At 34.6% G+C, this 18,647-nt stretch overlaps 1 protein-coding gene across 2 annotated transcripts in view; it reads right to left on the bottom strand.

Moving 5' to 3' along the window:
* Positions 1–4,180: 4,180 nt before the first annotated feature.
* CALCRL (calcitonin receptor like receptor) overlaps positions 4,181–18,647 on the bottom strand; it is a 103,584-nt gene continuing 89,117 nt past the window's right edge. For both annotated transcript variants that reach the window (XM_040475601.1, XM_040475600.1), the window contains 5 exons: positions 17,744–17,804; positions 17,593–17,659; positions 12,460–12,678; positions 12,264–12,305; positions 4,181–6,504 (listed from right to left, as the gene is read on the bottom strand). In XM_040475601.1, coding sequence (XP_040331535.1) covers positions 6,289–6,504; positions 12,264–12,305; positions 12,460–12,678; positions 17,593–17,659; positions 17,744–17,804 — 605 coding nt within the window. In that variant the 3' untranslated portion in view covers positions 4,181–6,288. The remainder of the gene's footprint in view (positions 6,505–12,263; positions 12,306–12,459; positions 12,679–17,592; positions 17,660–17,743; positions 17,805–18,647) is intronic.

The raw sequence follows: 18,647 nt of genomic DNA on the forward strand, positions 1-18,647 counted from the left end.
GTTTGTGTCCCCCCCCCCAATTAATATTGAAGCTCTAACCCCCAATGTTTGAAGATTGGACCTTCAAAGAAGTAATTAAGGTTAAATGAGGTCATAAAAGTGGGGCCCCGACCTAATATGATTAGTATTCCTATAAGAAGAAAGATATATTGCTCTCTCATTTTCTCTCCACTTGCCCAAAGAAGTCTCATAAGTGCACAACAAGATGGCAGCTGTCTACAAGCCTCAAGAAGAGGCTTCAGAATGAAACTTTGATCTTGGTACCTTGCTGGCACTATGATCTTGGACTTCTCAACCTGTAGAACTGTGGGAAATAAATTTCTGTTGATTAAGCCACTCCATCTGTTGTATTTTTTATTATGGAGCCTGAGCAGACTAAGACATGAAATAAACAATAACAGACTGGAGATTAGATATATTAATGTGTTTCCAGAAAATTTTTGACAATAATGGGATAGAATATAGTATATAGCCTGAGCTAAGATAAAGAGGTCAAGGGAGGGGTGCCTGGCTGGCTCAGTTGTTAGAGCATACAACTCTTGATCTTGGGGTCATGAGTTCAAGCCCACACTAGGTGTGGAGCCTACTTTAAAAAAAATAAAATAAATGTTTTTTAAATTAAAGAGATCAAAGGAAAGTTGAAAAGACATTTTTTTAAAAAACATTTATTTTCAAGAGACAGACACAGTGCGAGGGGGGAGGTGCAGAGAGAGAGGGAGACAGAATCCGAAGTAGGCTCCAGGCTCTGAGCTGTCCGTGCAGAGCCCGACACGGGACTCAAACCCACCAACAGTGAGATCATGACCTGAGCTGAAGTTGGACGCTCAACCGATTGAGCCACCCAGGCTCCCCAAAAAGGACAAAGTGAAATAGAAAAAATTAAGAAACTTCTTAAAATAAAATTACATGATAAAAATATTTGGGAATTCAGCAAGCCAGAGAAATACCTTCCAGTTGAGGTCTGAAGGAAAAGAATATAGATGGAATTTATTATTTTTTTTTAAATTTTTTTTTTCAATGTTTATTTTATTTTTGGGACAGAGAGAGACAGAACATGAACGGGGGAGGGGCAGAGAGAGGGAGACACAGAATCGGAAACAGGCTCCAGGCTCTGAGCCATCAGCCCAGAGCCTGACACAGGGCTCGAACTCACGGACCGCGAGATCGTGACCTGGCTGAAGTCGGACGCTTAACCGACTGCGCCACCCAGGCGCCCCTGTAGATGGAATTTAGAAACGATAGAATATCCATTCAACTTTGCTGTAAGTGTGGGCTAAGGGGTGTTCCTTGGGGTTTTAGTACTCCTAGATTTTCCAGAGGGATGGTTCAACATCCCTGAATCTAATATCAGTGAAATTCTAGGCTTTTACTTGTAGCTTGAAAGAGACAACTGGCATCTTCACTTCTTTCCCAGTCAAAAATTAACAAGGATGGTTTTTTTCTACAGACATCTATACTTGCCAGGTGATGATTTCAACACATTTGCCTTTTTAAAGACAAGACAGCAACCATACCAGTCATGTAACTTGTTAATAAGCCCATTTCTTACATTTGGTATTCCAGGGATGGCATGTTTGTAAAGAAGAGGGAGTAAGACAGAATGAATTCATGATTTTCTGGGTGATAATGTCATTTTACTCCCTGTTTGGATTATCATTTTTGGCTCTGTCTCCAGCAAAATATTAAAAAGAGTGACCTAGACACTTCTTCTCCCCCATTCTCTCTTTTTATCATGTGACATTACCACTGTTTTAACTGTTAGGGTACAAAATATGTCAAGGCTTATCTCCTCTCCCCCCCTCCCCCATACACACTTGTTTAGAGCTTTCATGACTATTTATGAAATTTAGAATCATCATGTCTGGTCTCAAAATAATTAACTACCATTATTTTTATTTGGATCATATATACTTACAATGTAGTTTTTAGGGGAAAATTGACATCTTTATGGTGATCTTCTTCTTCAAGAACATCATGTATTTTTCCATGAACTGATTGATGTCTTCTATTGTGATTGTTTGTAGTATTGAAATGTATTTCACTCATTTCTTATTTAAGTTGTTCCTATTTATTTTACCTTCTCTTGATGCTGTTACAAATTTGCTCCTTTTTACCCTACTGGGCGTCTACCTGGTTGTTATATGTGTATATGGGAAATATGTATCTGTGCACATTTACTTTGTGTGTTGCTATATTTCTGAATTCTCCTACTGCTTAGAATAGCATTCAAGGGGTGTCCATAGCTATCATCCCCCCCTTTTTTTTACTTTAAGTGTATTTATTTATTTTGAGAGGGAGAGAGAGGGAGAGAAAGAGGCTGTGCACATGAGCTTGGGATGAACATAGAGAGAAGGAGAGAGTGAGAATCCCAAGCAGGCTCTACACTGTCAGCACAGAGCCTGACGCAGGTCTCAATCCCACAAAACGTGGGATTATGACCTGAGCTGAAATCAAGAGTCAGAGGCTTAACCGAATGAGCCACCCAGACACCCTCATCTCTCTTTATATATATGTATATATGTACATACATACAAATATTTATTGTACTTATTGCATGTGCAACATATTGCTTTCTCATTATATAGGCAAGATATATGTTAGAGTCATTGAAGTGTCTTTTCTAGTACTTTCTCGTACATCCTTTTAGGTTATCTCTACCTTTCATTATTTTGAGCTATTTTACAGATTTGTTAGTTGCATAAAATTGATAATGATGTACATTTATTCTCGATTATAGAAATACATACTAGTTATTCAATAGAACGTAACTGATTATTGCCATAAGAATAGAGCATCTATTTATAAATTCATTTCAACATATATTCTTCTATATAAGTGATACTTGAATTTTTCCATGAATTGTGATATATTGTTCCGTCAATAATGAAAGAACTAACCAAAATCTGGGACACATTTTCATTTAATATTTGTGAGTCATGATTATTCCCCCTTTTAAAATTATCCCTAAATAGTTATTTTCCTTCTTTTTCTTTCCTCTGTTCAATACAAAACTACACAATGGAACATGATGGAGAAAGGAGAGAAATTCCTGTACATTTTCCTCTTTCTGGGCATCCTTTCCCTTCTTTCAGCCTAGAAAGGAATTTGAATACTTATTTAGAATTTTATTTCTTTAGAGTTTTCTAGCTTGAAAAACAAATTCACAATTTTTTTCAAATTCATAATATTTAAAAAATTGGTTTATGGGATGTTTTACTGGCTTATTGTAGATTTTAAAGAGGGAAAAAGAGATATAGTCATTGATTTTAGTAGTATTCCACTGACTGCTATAAACAGTTATGTGTATAAATTATTCAACACTTCAGTACACATGCGTGAAAATCAACTTTAACTCATAACTTTAATGTTTTCATACAATCAAAAAATAGAGATGTACATTAAGTAGACATAATATGACTTATTTTAAGTGATCAAAATATCTTGTTTGTGACTTACAGATAAAATAAGTGGTGGTTTCTATTAGGAGGTTAAAACCAAAAGACAATGAAGTTCACACTTAAAAAAAATTATTAAGCCAATAAATACAGCACTACACCTACCACTAATACTATGTACACACTGTGTTACATTTGAGCAAACACCAAATTCCAGAATGGATATTTTATGAATGAATTCACTGGAAAATAACTTTAGAAAATGAAAAAGGATAAACTAGAATTTTTAAATGAAAATCTGACTTACACAAGTACTTACAGAAAAGTAGCAGATCTGTATTCTGAAAGGTAGAAATTCCCCAAATTAGTGTTTAGCTGCCCCCAAAATTTGGCTTTAAAAAGTATTTATTTTATCTTTTCTTTATAAGTAAGATATAAAGGAGATCCTAGTTATCACTTCAGCTTTAGAGAAGTCTAATATTTGAAAATATTACTCATAAGAAAATATGGCTACAAAACTGAGTAATTATTGGCTGCCTTCATCTAAAAACTGTGCACTAAACAATTATGAGCCATAAAAGAAATCTGATCTAAATTTAATATGATAAAAAAAACAGAATAAAAGAAACACTGGAAAATGACAGTAAAATTTTACTGTAATGCTCATGGAGAATTTGACAGACAGAATTTTCTACTGTCATTTATGGTTGAGACTTGACAGTTTGTCTGGAAGAATGTGGAAATATGTGAGCAGTATGAAGCAAAGGATTTGAATCTTTGAAGAATAAGTAGCTAAACAGTGAGTTTATTTAAAGGAATTTTTGTATTATTTAGACAGTGGCAAGTCTAGAACAGCCTGCATTCCTTCCTGTGACAGCTTGCTGTAAAATCCATAAATTTAGAAACAAACGACAAAATCTTTGCATGTGTACAGATGAATTATAAATATATTGACCAAGCCATTTAATCTGTTAGTTCTTACTAATGTAGATAATTTTCCTGGACAATTACAAATGACTTCGGAACTCACAATCTATTGACAGTTAAGAAAGAATCTATGATTACTCAGTCATTAGTTTAATCCACTTTAAGCAAATTGACACACTAGAAAAGCACATACACATAGTAACTTGTCCTCCTCAAATTGAATTTTACTAATTGAAGGCATTTTTGTTTTTCAGAAATTCCAGTGGAAAATAACATTAGGGGAACAACTGAATCCCATTTAAATGTCACTTTAATTCATTAGCAAGGCTTTCTTCCATCTTAATTTAATTACTCCCTAAATGTTCTGACAATTCTTCTTCACTGATGTATTCAAGTCTTTCACTGATTTCTGGTATCATATTATCATAGTAGCTCTAATAAAGCATTGTATATGATATATATGTATATATATTCTATTCCTCTAATTTTTTAAAAAGTCTGAACACTCTCAAAGCCATAAATGTTTATGCAGTAAGCGTCAGAAAAGTAATATTTTTAATGGTGTGAAAACCATAAGAATGGCAGATTGGCATTTTTTACTATAGGAATCCATTAACGTTACTGGATTAGAATGCAACTTCATCGTCAAAATAAAAGAAGAAATATGTCAAACATACCTATTATTAAGGTATGAAAGCATCACCTAAGCTAATATAATAAAACAATGGCTTGATTTTTTTAAATAAATATTTTATATCTTATCATAGATATTTCTGTTCTCTTGGTTCTCAAACAACCTTCTGATGCTGGCATCTGGTTGTCTTTAAAATATTTACCAAATATAGAATTCCAGACTCTATTTTATTATAAAATCAGCCCAGACACAGTATCAGATATTAACATGCATACATTGTTACATTATGTATTTGTTTTTTTAAAAACTTACCTAGGTTGTACACATTTGATTTCAGACTATAAAATAGAATAACAAGAGTATTTACAAGCTTATTTTTCATAACAAATTTTTTTTTACAAACTTCCAAGAAAATAAGAAATCCTTCACTGATTTCCTTCATGTAAAATAATTGCCAGTTTGTCTACACAGTAGAAATGGAAGGGGCAAAGTTTCTATTTACAGATACAGGGAAACTGATTCCCTCCCACTTGTGTAGTAAGATAGGAAAGTAGCTGACAAGGATGCTTTGTAATATCAACCAAGATATCCCCCTGATGATGCCAAAGTAGGATTGTATGTCTGACATACTATTCATCAAACCTCAAAAACAGATATGACATTGGATATAACTGTGATGTATCAGCCAATGAGTAGCCAATACCATTCTACTCTATTGCTTTTCTTGGGGAGAAGTGGTTAAGCCAACAGAAATAATGACCTCTTTATGCAGTCCATTTGAAAGGGTAAATACAAAAAGGGTTAGAATACCTACTTGGTTAAAAAAAAATCAACTGCACCAATGAATACGGGATGAAGATTTTTAAAACAAACAAATGAAAAGTTAATTTTCCCTCTAAGTCTATAGGCCTCAGCTAGGCCTGTTTAGCCAACAAGAGTAGAATCATGCCCGATGCGTATATGAACTTTACAGTCTTATTCACATGTGAATTCGTGCAGTGGTGTACTAGAGCTGGCACATACCAGCCTACAAGAGTTGACTGTCCTCATCTTTTCCCAGTTTCACATTCAGTGATGTCAGACTGGTAGACCGAAATTAGCCCTGGTGGGAATACACCATAGAAACTGGAAAAACATTACAAATCAAGGGGTTTTTTCCCCTCCCAAAGGGCTAGTTGTTAAACATTTAACAATATGCTACTGAATTGATGTGAGGCGTTTGTGGCATTCAAGAAATTCATTTTATACTGAAGTCTTCTGGTTGTAAAGTCATGGATCCAAGTCCTTGAGTTAGGAGTGACCCAAAATAGTTAAACAGTATTCCCTCTATTATCAATCATATAACTTTTCTGGTTTTAAGACAACATTTTCAATATCGTGGATGCTTTTTCCATTTAAGTGTTCACTGGGACAGTCATGACTGTATCCTGTACCATCACTGATTGTTGACACTGTGTAAGACGCACTGCGAAGAGCATCTGAATGGGAGAAGCTGTTTCCAAATTGGATTTTATATTGATTCCAGTTTCTTTTCAGAATTGCTTGAACCTATCAATCAAAAAGAAACAGAAAGGACAAGAGCAATCCATTATCTGAAATAAAGATACTGTATTTAAAAGTACAATAGAATAATTTATGTAAAACTTTAGAAAAACCAAAAGCATTGATGTTAATTCGTGAATAATATTGCTTTTTTTTTAAATTAAAACATTAAATTGGAAACATTAGGAAATTTACAGTTAGGAAATTCGTTGCCTTGCTCTTTATTTTAGATTCCCTCGATATTTTTTTCATGCCTTATCTTTGAAGCTTTAATAATGCATATGAATATATTATGGTCAAACAAGTAGTTAATCCAGACCCCCTTTTGTAAGATTGTGTGTGTAACATTTACTTTTATATCAGTATCTTAAATAATAGAATGAAAAGATAATTAGAGTATAAAAGAAGAGAGGAAGTATAAAAGAAAAAGAAGTTAGGGAAACAAGGAATATAAATCATCATCATCATCATTAACAGCAGCAGCAACTAGTTTTTACGGAGTGATTAACACATGCCAGGTATTGTGCTACATTCTGGAAAAAAAAGATCAGGGTTTTTGTCCTCCTGAGGCTTACTAGCCAGAGGGAAGAAAGCATTCAACAGGTAATGACAAATGAGATGAGCCTGTGAAACGTTTAGGAATGTTACCACTCCACTTTTTTTTTGTTTTTGGATCTCCCTCTGACTGGATGAATTTGATGTCAACTGGCTTCCTTCTCCTCTAAAGCTAGAGATCAGGACTTGTAGGCCATATATAGTGACCTAGGTTTGAATCGAACATGACACACAAAGGTGATTTTCTTCATACTGAGTCAGTGAGTGGAAATGAGAATATTCAAATACATCTCCAGTTTGGCAACCTGGCTGTTTCCAGGTGTCTGATGATTGGGCACACTGGTGTGGGACTCTGCTCCTAGGTTACGAGTGTAATAGCCACATCCCTGTGACCTAATCCAGATCTGTCCAAAACATATGCATAGCTTTGAACTGTCTTCCCCACACTATCTACTGCTCTTTGACCCTTTGCTTCCTCACAGGGAATTTGAGCATCACTAAAAGCAACTTTCCAGTCATCCATGTACTAGAAACATACTAATGCAATAATTGTTTAACTTTCTGCTAATATATAAAATCCCCCAACTTTTCATTCACTGTAATCATGTGTAAAAATTAATATTAAACTTTAAAATAGGATGGCTTAGTTAAGTCTTCATTGTTTTATATAATAGATCAAGAAAACATCTCCAAATTATGAACAATCTATTACTAATAGCTATTCCCAGGAGATCTTTTAATGAGAGAACTCAGTGGGATACTTCAAAGTCCTTTGAGTCTCCTGTTCTCTGTCACTTAAAATGGACATAAAGTTTTACTGTCTCACTTTATGTTTTAGCATGTAGAAAAACAGAAGACACAAATAGAATGTAGAAAAACAGAAGACACAAATAGAAAGTCAAACCGTTTCTTTTTTTTTAGTTTTATTTATTTATTTGAGAGAGAAAGAGAGAGAGAGAGCATGAGCTGGGGGTGGGGGGTGCAGAGAGAGAGGGAGAGACTGAATCCTAAACAGGCTCAGCAGTGTCAGCACAAAACTTGATGTGAAGCTTGAACTCATGAACCATGAAAATCATGACCTGAGCCAAAAACAAGAATTGGCTGCTTAACTGACTGAGCCACCCAGGGACTCCCTAAAGTCAATGGGTTTCTTTAGTTAGAATTCCAAATGAGTTACTAAAATTTCGGGTAGCTCTATTGTAGAATTTAAAAATTATGTAATTAGAAATGCAATAAACTGGTTTTAAAAATTGTATTTTATGAAATTCACAACCTCAGGACTTTCCAGTTTATTTCTTTATATATATTCTTCAGGACTTTCAAGTTTATTTCTTTATATATATTAACTATGCTGGAAAGGAATAATTTATATTCTTACACAAATAAAGAAATAAAAGCCTTTATGGGACAATGAATATATTTATCTTGCAAAAAAAATCATATTTTGTTTCCCTCATGGTTTAGTAATGTCTTTCTTAATTCTCCAAATAGCATATTTAAATTAAAGCAATTTAAAATAGGGGCACCTGGGTGGGTCAATATCTGTCACCTTTTGGTTAAGCATCCAACTTGTGGGTTTGAGATCTGTGTTGGGCTCTGTGCTAACACCTCAGAGCCTGGAGCCTGCTTATGATTCTTTGTCTCCCTCTCTCTCTGCCCCTCTCCTGCTTGCACTCCGTCTGTCTCTCAAAAATAAATAACACTTAAAAAATAAAGTAATTTTAAATAATATCTGCATACATAGTGTCTTCAAGAGCATAAGCAAACAACAGATGAAAATGGTTTTAGAATGTGCCTTTTAAATATTCAAAGATTTACAACAAAAATGACGTTGGGCAGATTATCTAGATATTCCTGATGGGAATTGGTTTTGATCCTTATTTTATGCTAAATTCATTTCTCTTCCCTTTGCTACTAAATGATGGATTGACTGAATATCTTTCCTATATAGTTTCTGTTTGAAAGGAAATGGAATGTAGCTATATACAAAAGATTCTACATAAATGTTGGGAAGAAGTTGACAAGAAGAAATATCATAGCTGTGAATGTATAACTTTTTTAAAAATGAAAGCTTAAATTAAATTACAACAGCCAAGATGCCTTTTGAAATATCTGTTTGCTCTTGAAATATCTGCTTTGATTACAATCATCACCCTATTTCTTCCTTGCAACTAAATCATCAGAAAAGCCATGAAAGGTCAATTTCCTGAACTGTGGGGACCATTTTACCGAAGTTAAAAAATGAACCTAATTAAAGACCTATGGGCCTTGTAGACATCCTTTTGTTTATATTATTCTCTATAAGGACTTAAGTTTTTCATCTGCTTCCTCTAATATATATCACATCTATTCAACAGAACATTAAAGTGACCACTCTTAGTACACTTTTAATGAAAAAATTATGATGGGAAGAGATAACAAGGAAAATTGACATTGGAAGGGAAGGCGTTAAAGATATGAAAATGTTTTTTATTGCCTTACACATGAGTATTATATAAATAGTAAATCCCACTGTTTAGAATATAACCTTACAACATTATATGCCCATTAGCGCTTCATAAGGAAACTATAACTCCTTATCCTAAATCAATTAAAAAATATTTAATAGAGCTTCATATAAAAATGCTACCTAGTTTTCATTACAGAATGTAGGTTTGATTATTATCAATAAATCTTTTTGTTCACTTTATAAAAATACTCTCAGATATTGTTCGATTTACACCTGAGGCAAGGGAGGGCCCTTCTAATGACAAGAGCTCTAGTTTGTGCTAACAGTGCACATTTTATCTGAGTGGGCTAGAGATGAGATGAATGTGGTCTGATAATTTGTCAAGCCACCATTATTTAGTGAGAAATGCAAATAGGAATATTTTGGATAAAAAAATACATAAAATTGTTACTTAAAAAAAAAGAAAGAAAAGAAAAAGATAAAGACTAAGCTAAAAGGAAGCTATTTGACCTCCCGTGGAAAGCAAGAAGGAGATTTAAGCCGGAGCAAGTGATTTTAAGAAGTACATGACATAGTTGGAACAACACAAAATGAATTTGGCAGCTGTGTCTTCATGTTATGAGAGTGGGAAAAACTAAGAGGCAAAAGGACAAAAAAGGAGGGATTATAGTATTTCCTAAGATGAAAAATGAGTCATCCACAAATAGAGACTGCATCTTGAGAGATGAAGAAAAGGGGACAGATATTGGAGATGTTGTAAAGAACCGAAGGATTTGGCAACAACTAGGCTCAAAGATTTTGTATTATTGTAATTTTTTGCTGCCAAAATTTTCTCAATTTTAGGACATGGCAGAAGATCAAGGTCTCTGTCTCTTTTGCTTACACACAGAGAGTGCAACAAGATTGTTAGGCATTAGTTTAGATATTCCCTGAGCAACCTTTCCAAATAAAAAGGCCAATTTGAGATTGATTCCAAAATGATTAATGCTCCTACTTGTACATATATTTTTGAAAATAAATGACTTGAAAGATCTAATAAGGAATCTATAATGTACTGATAATCTGTTGAGGGTGGGGCATGGTGATAAAATTTTAGATTCCGAGCCTATACTAATCTTTGTGAGACTTGTGTAAGGAACTTGCTTTTTTTTTTTTTTTTTAACTCCTTTAATAAAGTAGACACCAAGACTCCAGAAGGTTCAGAATATTGCCCAAATTATTACATCCAGGAACAAAGTAGCATTTTGGGGGTTTAAATGCATTGCTGTGTCTGTGCTTTTATTCTACATTGCTTCCTATCACAAAATATTCTACTAGTGATTATGTTTTGTACACTTAAAAATTACCCTTTAGAATAATATGTCATGTCTCTGCAGATGCAGAGGTGTATTGTTCATATTCCATGCATGTTCTTTGGCTTGTTGTCTATTTCTTTCTCATCTACCTTTAACTGTAAAATCCTATATTGGCAGCAAATAGGATTGTCTAATTCAGTTTATGCAGTCATAAATTAATAGAGGTACATAATCAATGCTATTTGAATTCTATTATCAAAACAATTGATTTCTCTATTTTTCCTAATTTCATATTCTATCTATGCTTCTCATCTACTTCAGAAAGAGTCACCATTGTCTACTATATAGCAGAAGCATCATGGAAGCACCACCTAAAGATATGAAATATAGCCTCCCATGTTTGACAGTTCTACACTCCAATATAAATAATTAAGTGAAATAAAAATTTTTAAAAATCAATTTGATAAAATCAAACATGAAATTTCATTATTTGCTGAGAAAGAAATAAATTCTTATTAAGCAAAGAAAGCCAATATTTTATAGATTTTCATGACATGTACATGATTTCCAATGTTGATTTATTTGTAGGAATAGTTCTCATAAAGTTATACCAAACTGGTTGACATATTTCCCATCTGAAGCTTTGTGATAAGCTTCACAGTTACCAAGTATTTGAGTCTCACTCGGTGGCTCTCTAGATTTCTAATTTTGCTGAGTTTTCCAATCCTCTAACAGATTAAAACTTGTCCGGTAGATTAAAAACAGATAAAGAGCTAAATCAATATAGCTCAAACCACTGAGCCATAACACTATTCATATGCATAAGAAATATGGTACCAGTTTGTAAAACACCTGAAACTTTCCACTTAGGGAAGCCTAGGATAAAAATGTTGAAATATCCAAGAGCATGTTGCCATGTTACAAATTAAAGCATTCTCTTCTCCGAAGTTTTCTAACTTACTGCATGTCCTCCCTGTATAACTGAGAGTTTAATTTTTTTTCATATCTTCTTGTAACCACCAGAAAACTATTTTCAAAGACCACATTGTGAGCTAGGCAAAACAAAAAAATAGAGAAAGGGGGGAAATGAAAATGAGTCAAATCTATTTCATATTACAGTGTATGTTTTATGAGGGTGTGGATTGCCTAGCACTGGACCTAGGACAAAGGCCAGACTTAAAAAGGATTCTTTCAAATAGTAGGTGAAAGACTAGATAAATCAAAGTAAATGGTAGTCTCTTTTAAAGTGAGGCTGATTTTGCCCTACTCTTGAACTCCAGTATGACCCAAGCTTTTGGGTAGAAGAGTTACATCCATGAAAAGAGATCCTGTGGTTCTTTTTCCTGATCAAAATGGAATTTGAAGTAGTTGTTCCTAGGGAATGTGTGATTCTCTCTCTGTCTTTTTAAGGAAAAGATACATTGCAAATATAAAATGGTAAAAGGAATAAAAACAATCACGCATACCTCTCCATTAAAGAAGCAGAAAATTGTAGAAACCAAAAGACCCTGAAAAAGAAAAATAGAATTTTCTGACTCCAGATGGAAAAGATACATTATTTGTCACCAACTTGCTATGTACACAGTTAAGACTAAAACCAAAGCCACATGCAATTTAATACCAAATTTCACAAGCTGCCTTCCTGATTCAAGAGCACCATACCTGATAATGCATAAGGATGTGCATGATGTAATCATATATCTCCTCTGCAATCCTTCCTTCAGGTCTCCACGGTAGCAGCACAAATTCAATGCCAAGTAATGGCACCAGGATAAGTGTAGCTCTGACAGCTTTCATGTAGAGATTGGATTCCGCTTGGTGAGTAACTTTTAACTTGGTGATGAGAACACGTACAATGTTTAATAGAAAAAAAAGATTCACCTAAAAAAATAAAATGACATCATGAAAATTATTTCATATTTAATATTAAGAAGCATTTTTGAAGGATCCTTGAATTTATAAATCTTAGATTCTTTTATTTATTTTTTTAATGTTTATTTTTGAGAGAGAGACAGAGACAGTGCAAGCAGGGGAGAGGCAAAGAGAGAGGGAGACACAAAATCTGCAGACGCTAGGCTCTAAGCTGTCAGCACAGAACTTGACGTTGGGCTTGAACTCATAAACCGTGAGATCATGACCTGAGACCAAGTCAGATGCTTAACTGACTGAGCCACCCAGGAGCCCCAATCTTAGATTATTTTCAACGTACAAGAATATGTTCTACTACAGAGAATATATGTCCAATATATTAACTTGTATTTCTACAATTGTGATTTATTAACTTAACAAGTACATCAACTTTAATGGACCTAGGCTTTAGAAAAATAAAATTACGGCAGAATTAGTGTAGAACACCTTCAGTTAAGAAATATATGAGTGTTTTTATCAATTCATTTTCTTATGTAATTTTTAAAAATTTCACTGTGGTCCAAAAACTAAATCTTTTCAACATTTTCAGCTCAAAGGAAAGAATTGTTTATGACAAATGCTAATTTTTTAAAGTATCTCCTCTGTATCACTACCCATACTGGAACTTTCCAAATACATATTCTACCACAAAATAACCATTTTCATCTTTTTGGTTCCTTCTTCCTGTGTTTCTTTTTGTAGCAATAATCCTCATAACTCCCCAGTATAGTATTTTAAGCTTCTTTATCATTCTGAGGAGGCTGGTCACACACTAAATCAGCTGATGTTCAACCCAGATAATCCTAGAGATAAAATAATTTTGGCATCCCACAGGGACTTTTGTTAATTTCTTTCTGTAATTACATATTTGCTGTGTGTTAACAACTTTCCCCAAGACAAAACATTCTTTTTGAAAGGGAGACATAAAACATCAAAATATAGCATGGATAACTAAGTTACTCAGGCAATGGACAGAGTTCTACTTTAATATATCTCTCTCTTTTGCTCTCTCTCTCTCTCTCTCTCTCTCAGGTTGAATACCACTTTCTTATCTTCATTTAAGTCAAAATCTTTTACACTTGACTATTTTTCTCTGTGCCCATATTTATGCCTCCCATAGGATTAATGGCATTAACTCCAGAAGAGCCCCTCAGGACTCTTATGCTATTATGCTATGTTCTCTTTCCTTTTTCTTCACCCTGACTTCTAGGATCTGTGCTTTAATAATCTAAAACTTTTAAGCTACATACATACATACTTTATGTCTGCATACTTTAATAAATTGGAATAGTAATTATAGCATCTCATTTAATACAGAAAACAGTGAACAAATGCTTTTGCTGATTTAAGGCATGTGTTATGAAAATAACTGGGCATAAAAATATCCTACTACTATTCTTAGAGAATCCAATGGAACATATGCTCCAAAGATATACAGCTCACTACAACCCTGATGGAAACACGTCTATGAAAAGTAACATGAGTTATAGACACAGGAATATCTCTGCTAAAGACAAAAGCAGAATAAGCCATTTCAACAGGTGTAAGAAGGAAACATGACAAATCAACACATCAGCTGTTATTCCACCCTTCTTATTATATTCCCTTCCTAAATACTCATTGCTGTTTAAAAGTGTTGATTAAATGGAAATCACTACCAGTCCGTAGAAGAAAATATAATAATGCCCTTTATCTGCTTATAAATTTAGAATATAAAATATTTTATAATCCTTACAGAGAAAATCATAAATTATAAAATCAGTAGAAATGCTGCAATTTAGGTGTCCATTAAATGAAAATTTCTAACTGCAAACTGCTTCTCCAAAATGGCAAATCTAATTTAAAATGTGAAACGGGAAACTAGAAAGTCTCCCTACTTTATTTTCTGCAAATACTGCCATTTATTTTGAATAAGAATAGAACAAGAATTTTACATTTCAGACGAACCAGGTCTAAATCTCATGTATCTTAGCGCAAAACTAGTTAAGGTAAAGAAAAGAAACTTGTTTTTACTCCAATATGCATAAAGATCACATAGCTGGTAGGCACAACAGGACATTTTCATATCACGGTAGCACCCTGGGAAACAGGGTGCATCAGCACTGTAGCTGTTGGAGGATTCCTACAAGCCATTCCGATAGTAGAACAGCCAGCAATCACTTAACTATGTACTGAACGGACTTAAATATCTCTCACTAAACACAAATTAAATGTATCCCCTCTCAGCTTCCCTTTGGCAGGATCTCAAAAGTGCTGTAGCCACTTGAATTCCACCCAGCTCAAGGGGAAATGTGACAGGGGAAGTCTGAGTGGAAAGAAACCGATTGAGGTTGAAATATTTTATTTATAAAAAATGTACTTAAGCATGTGACCATATAAACAATTGCTAAGTCCCCTCCCAAGACCTTGGAATTGGCCAGAACCAGTGAGGAGCCATCGAAATTAAACAGACAGAACAATTTATCCTGGTAGAAAAATAGGCTCCTGCTGTTTTGTTAAGCCAAGAAAATGGAAAAAGTTTTATGCAAATAATGTGGATTTTCACTTCCTTTCCTACAGAGTAGATGGGTTATATTTCTATGTGATATTCTACCCTAGCTGTACCATCTACTCTTCCCTCCCAAAACGGATGTGGAGAGGCTTTTCTAAGGATTTTGTTAGTTACGATTACATTTTTCATTTGCTAAGGTTCCTTTACTTATTTCCTGAACCTCTCTGATTTAAGCATTTGAATTAATACCCCTTTGCAGAATAGTCAGATCTCTTGTAATAAATTTTGCCTTATGTTCTGTAACCTCCTGGGTGGCCCCAAAACGTGTCTTATTTCTTCTAACTCTCCTCAGAACAGAATGAGAGTATTATGTAGAAGTTATAAGAAACTTTTTAAAGCATTTTCTTTGGACAGTTTTTTGTTTTGTTTTGTTTTTTTTGTTTGTACTTTTTTTTTTTTTTTTTTTTTTGTATTGTAGGCACTGGGTTAGCAGGATGCATCTCATATAATTCTTACAATAACCTGAGGTATCCATTCTTATTATTCCCTAATCATGGAAGAGACAACAAATGCACTGAGAGGTTAAATACAAAACAAAACAAAACAAAGCAGAACTTGCCCTGAGATACCCAGCCAGATGTGGTAGAACTAGGTTCCGGTGCAGGCTCTTTCAAAGAATACTAGGATATCTCAAGGTACAACTTAAACACAGTGTGTCGTGCATGTCCCCAGTAGGTGCAGGGCAGAAGGGAAGGAAATGTTTCTGCCTATGAAATTCTCACTAGAGTCTACATTACAGTATATTAAAACTTCCATAAATGATATAATAAATTCCATGTGTTAATTTTTGAACTGGCTGTCAAGTCAGAGGTTTGACATTTGTTATGTGCTTTATACATGCCAGGCTAAGTACTGTATATGTATTACCTCATTTAACTCTTTGTTAAAAGGATTTAAAAATCAGTACTATAATATTCTTTATTTTACCAGGGAAGGACTGGAGACACAATGTAATTAGTTTAATTGCCTGGGGTCATACAGCCAGTCAGAGGTGGAAAAGGAGTTCAAGCCCAGGCCTTCAGCCTCCAGAAGTTTCCCTCTTAATTGTGACTTGTTTTCGACAATGGCTTGAACAGTGTTCAAACATAATAATATACTAACCTACAGCTAGCAAATGTAGTAAAATAATAGAAGAATATTTGTCTAAAACAAAGCATTTGAAAACAAGGTTTAGGAAGCTCTGAATTTTGGCTGAGAAACATACCACCTTTATCTTTTTATATATAATTGAGTATCAGTTGTAATTACCATCTCAGAGAGTGTAATTACATTCTGGTCTCTAATGCTATACGAAAAAAAAGTGTGTTAATCTGGATTAATTTATTTCCCTATTGAAACAATGTAATAAAAGCATTGAATGTGACTTCTGTTTCATTGTAACCACACTTAAAAATGTCCAATTGGGGCGCCTCGGTGGCGCAGTCGGTTAAGCGTCCGACTTCAGCCAGGTCACGATCTCGCGGTCCGTGAGTTCGAGCCCCGCGTCGGGCTCTGGGCTGATGGCTCAGAGCCTGGAGCCTGTTTCCGATTCTGTGTCTCCCTCTCTCTCTGCCCCTCCCCCGTTCATGCTCTGTCTCTCTCTGTCCCAAAAATAAATAAACGTTGAAAAAATTAAAAAAAAAATGTCCAATTGGTGTATTCATATTAAGTAATGATCATTATAATAATAAAACAATAGTTTAACCAATACTCTCTTTTTCCAAATTAAAGTCTTTTCTCTATGGGACTATTACTCTTACTACCAACATAGGTGCGTGGGTTTTTCCCATTTGCCATTCCTACTCACATCATCTATACCCTCTGCCCTTCTCTTCTGCTCTGTGTCCCAGGAAACTCAGAGGCACCTCTAAAGATTGCATCATCGTTCAAGCTTTCTTGCTCTCTGATATTTGCTGCACTTAGCCAAAGGGAAGAACCAAGAAATCAGGGCATAGGAAAAGAGAAGTTTCGGTATTTCTTCCTCCTTCTTCTTCCCTACCAGGCTGTGGTTTTGGCAGTGGCTGTGTTCTTCCACTCAAATCAAGACCTCCTGTTGGGCCACTCCTCCCAGCACTGGTCTAAATCCAGTAACACTGTTCTGACCCCTCTTGGGGTCTAGCCCCATTAACAGCTTCCCACTGCCAGTCCTGGGTGCCTGGCCATCCCTTAGGAATTAGCTCCTGTTCTGTCCCTGCCTTCACTTCAAATACAACACCTTTATTACACTGTCTTCAATTAAACACTGTGAACATGTCATTATTTCCCCCAGGATCTTGAAAGATATCATAGGCCAAATGATTCAGGAAATAAAGTTGAAATATGAACATCATGAAAAAAGGAAAATTTTAATTACATACCAGTAAAGCAGCACAAATTGGACCATGGATAATATAGAGGAGATGGGTATCAGAACTGATCCAGCAGCTTGGGGAAAAAAACAGGAAAATTATGTTGAAGACTTTCATTTTACTTAGTTCCAATAGAAATCAGAAAGAGAGATTATCTTACTTGTCATTGTAATATAAGCTTCTTGCAACAGCATGTATACAAGCAGGGATCAGTGGAAATCCTGTAAATATCAAATGAAAAGAAAATAAACAAGCAACTTTCTCTGTAGATGGAATTTCTAAAATGTGTCATAAAATACGAAACTCCGAGGTACTCTCGGAACAAACATAACTGGTCACCATATGTTTATTGAATAAATATTATGAAGTGTTTGTTATTTATATATTCAGGTGTGTGTGTGTGTGTGTGTGTGTGTGTGTGTGTGTGTGTGTGGTTTCTTCTAATAGAAGTCATTTTGAATCCGTGGACTTCAGAGCTTAAGTCCATAATTTTACTGCCTAAGCCCCAAGACTTAGAAGAATTCAATAGATTTTCTTTTTCTAAGTTACTTCTTTACTTATTTTGAGAGAGAGAGTGCAAGTGGGGGAAAGGTAGACAGAGAGAATCCCAAGCAGGCTCCTTGAACAGTCAGCTCAGAGCCTGACATGGGACTCTAACCCAAAAACCATGAGATCATGACAGGATCCGAAAACAAGAATCAGATGCTCAACTGACTAAGCCACCGAGGAGCCCCAAGAATTCATATATATTTTCTATGATATGGAATTGGCCAATACTTAGTAGATAGTCAGATGTGGGAAGAAGTTGAGACTGATCAGGTGAAGAAAAAGAGAAAGATGATATATATCTATATCTATATCTATATCTATATCTATATCTATATCTATATCTATATCTATATCTATCAGATATTTGTATATTTTTACCATTCTAAATCAGATTTTTCCAAAATAAAATGAAAAAATGTTTTATAAAGGCAACCTTACTAAATATACTGAATATACTAAAGAGTGTGTGTGTGTGTGTGTGTGTGTGTGTACATACCTCCATCTATCAGTGTCTA

The sequence above is a fragment of the Herpailurus yagouaroundi genome, unplaced genomic scaffold, assembly GCF_014898765.1.
Source record: "Herpailurus yagouaroundi ecotype Mexico unplaced genomic scaffold, PumYag 140, whole genome shotgun sequence".
Lineage (NCBI taxonomy): Eukaryota > Metazoa > Chordata > Mammalia > Carnivora > Felidae > Herpailurus > Herpailurus yagouaroundi.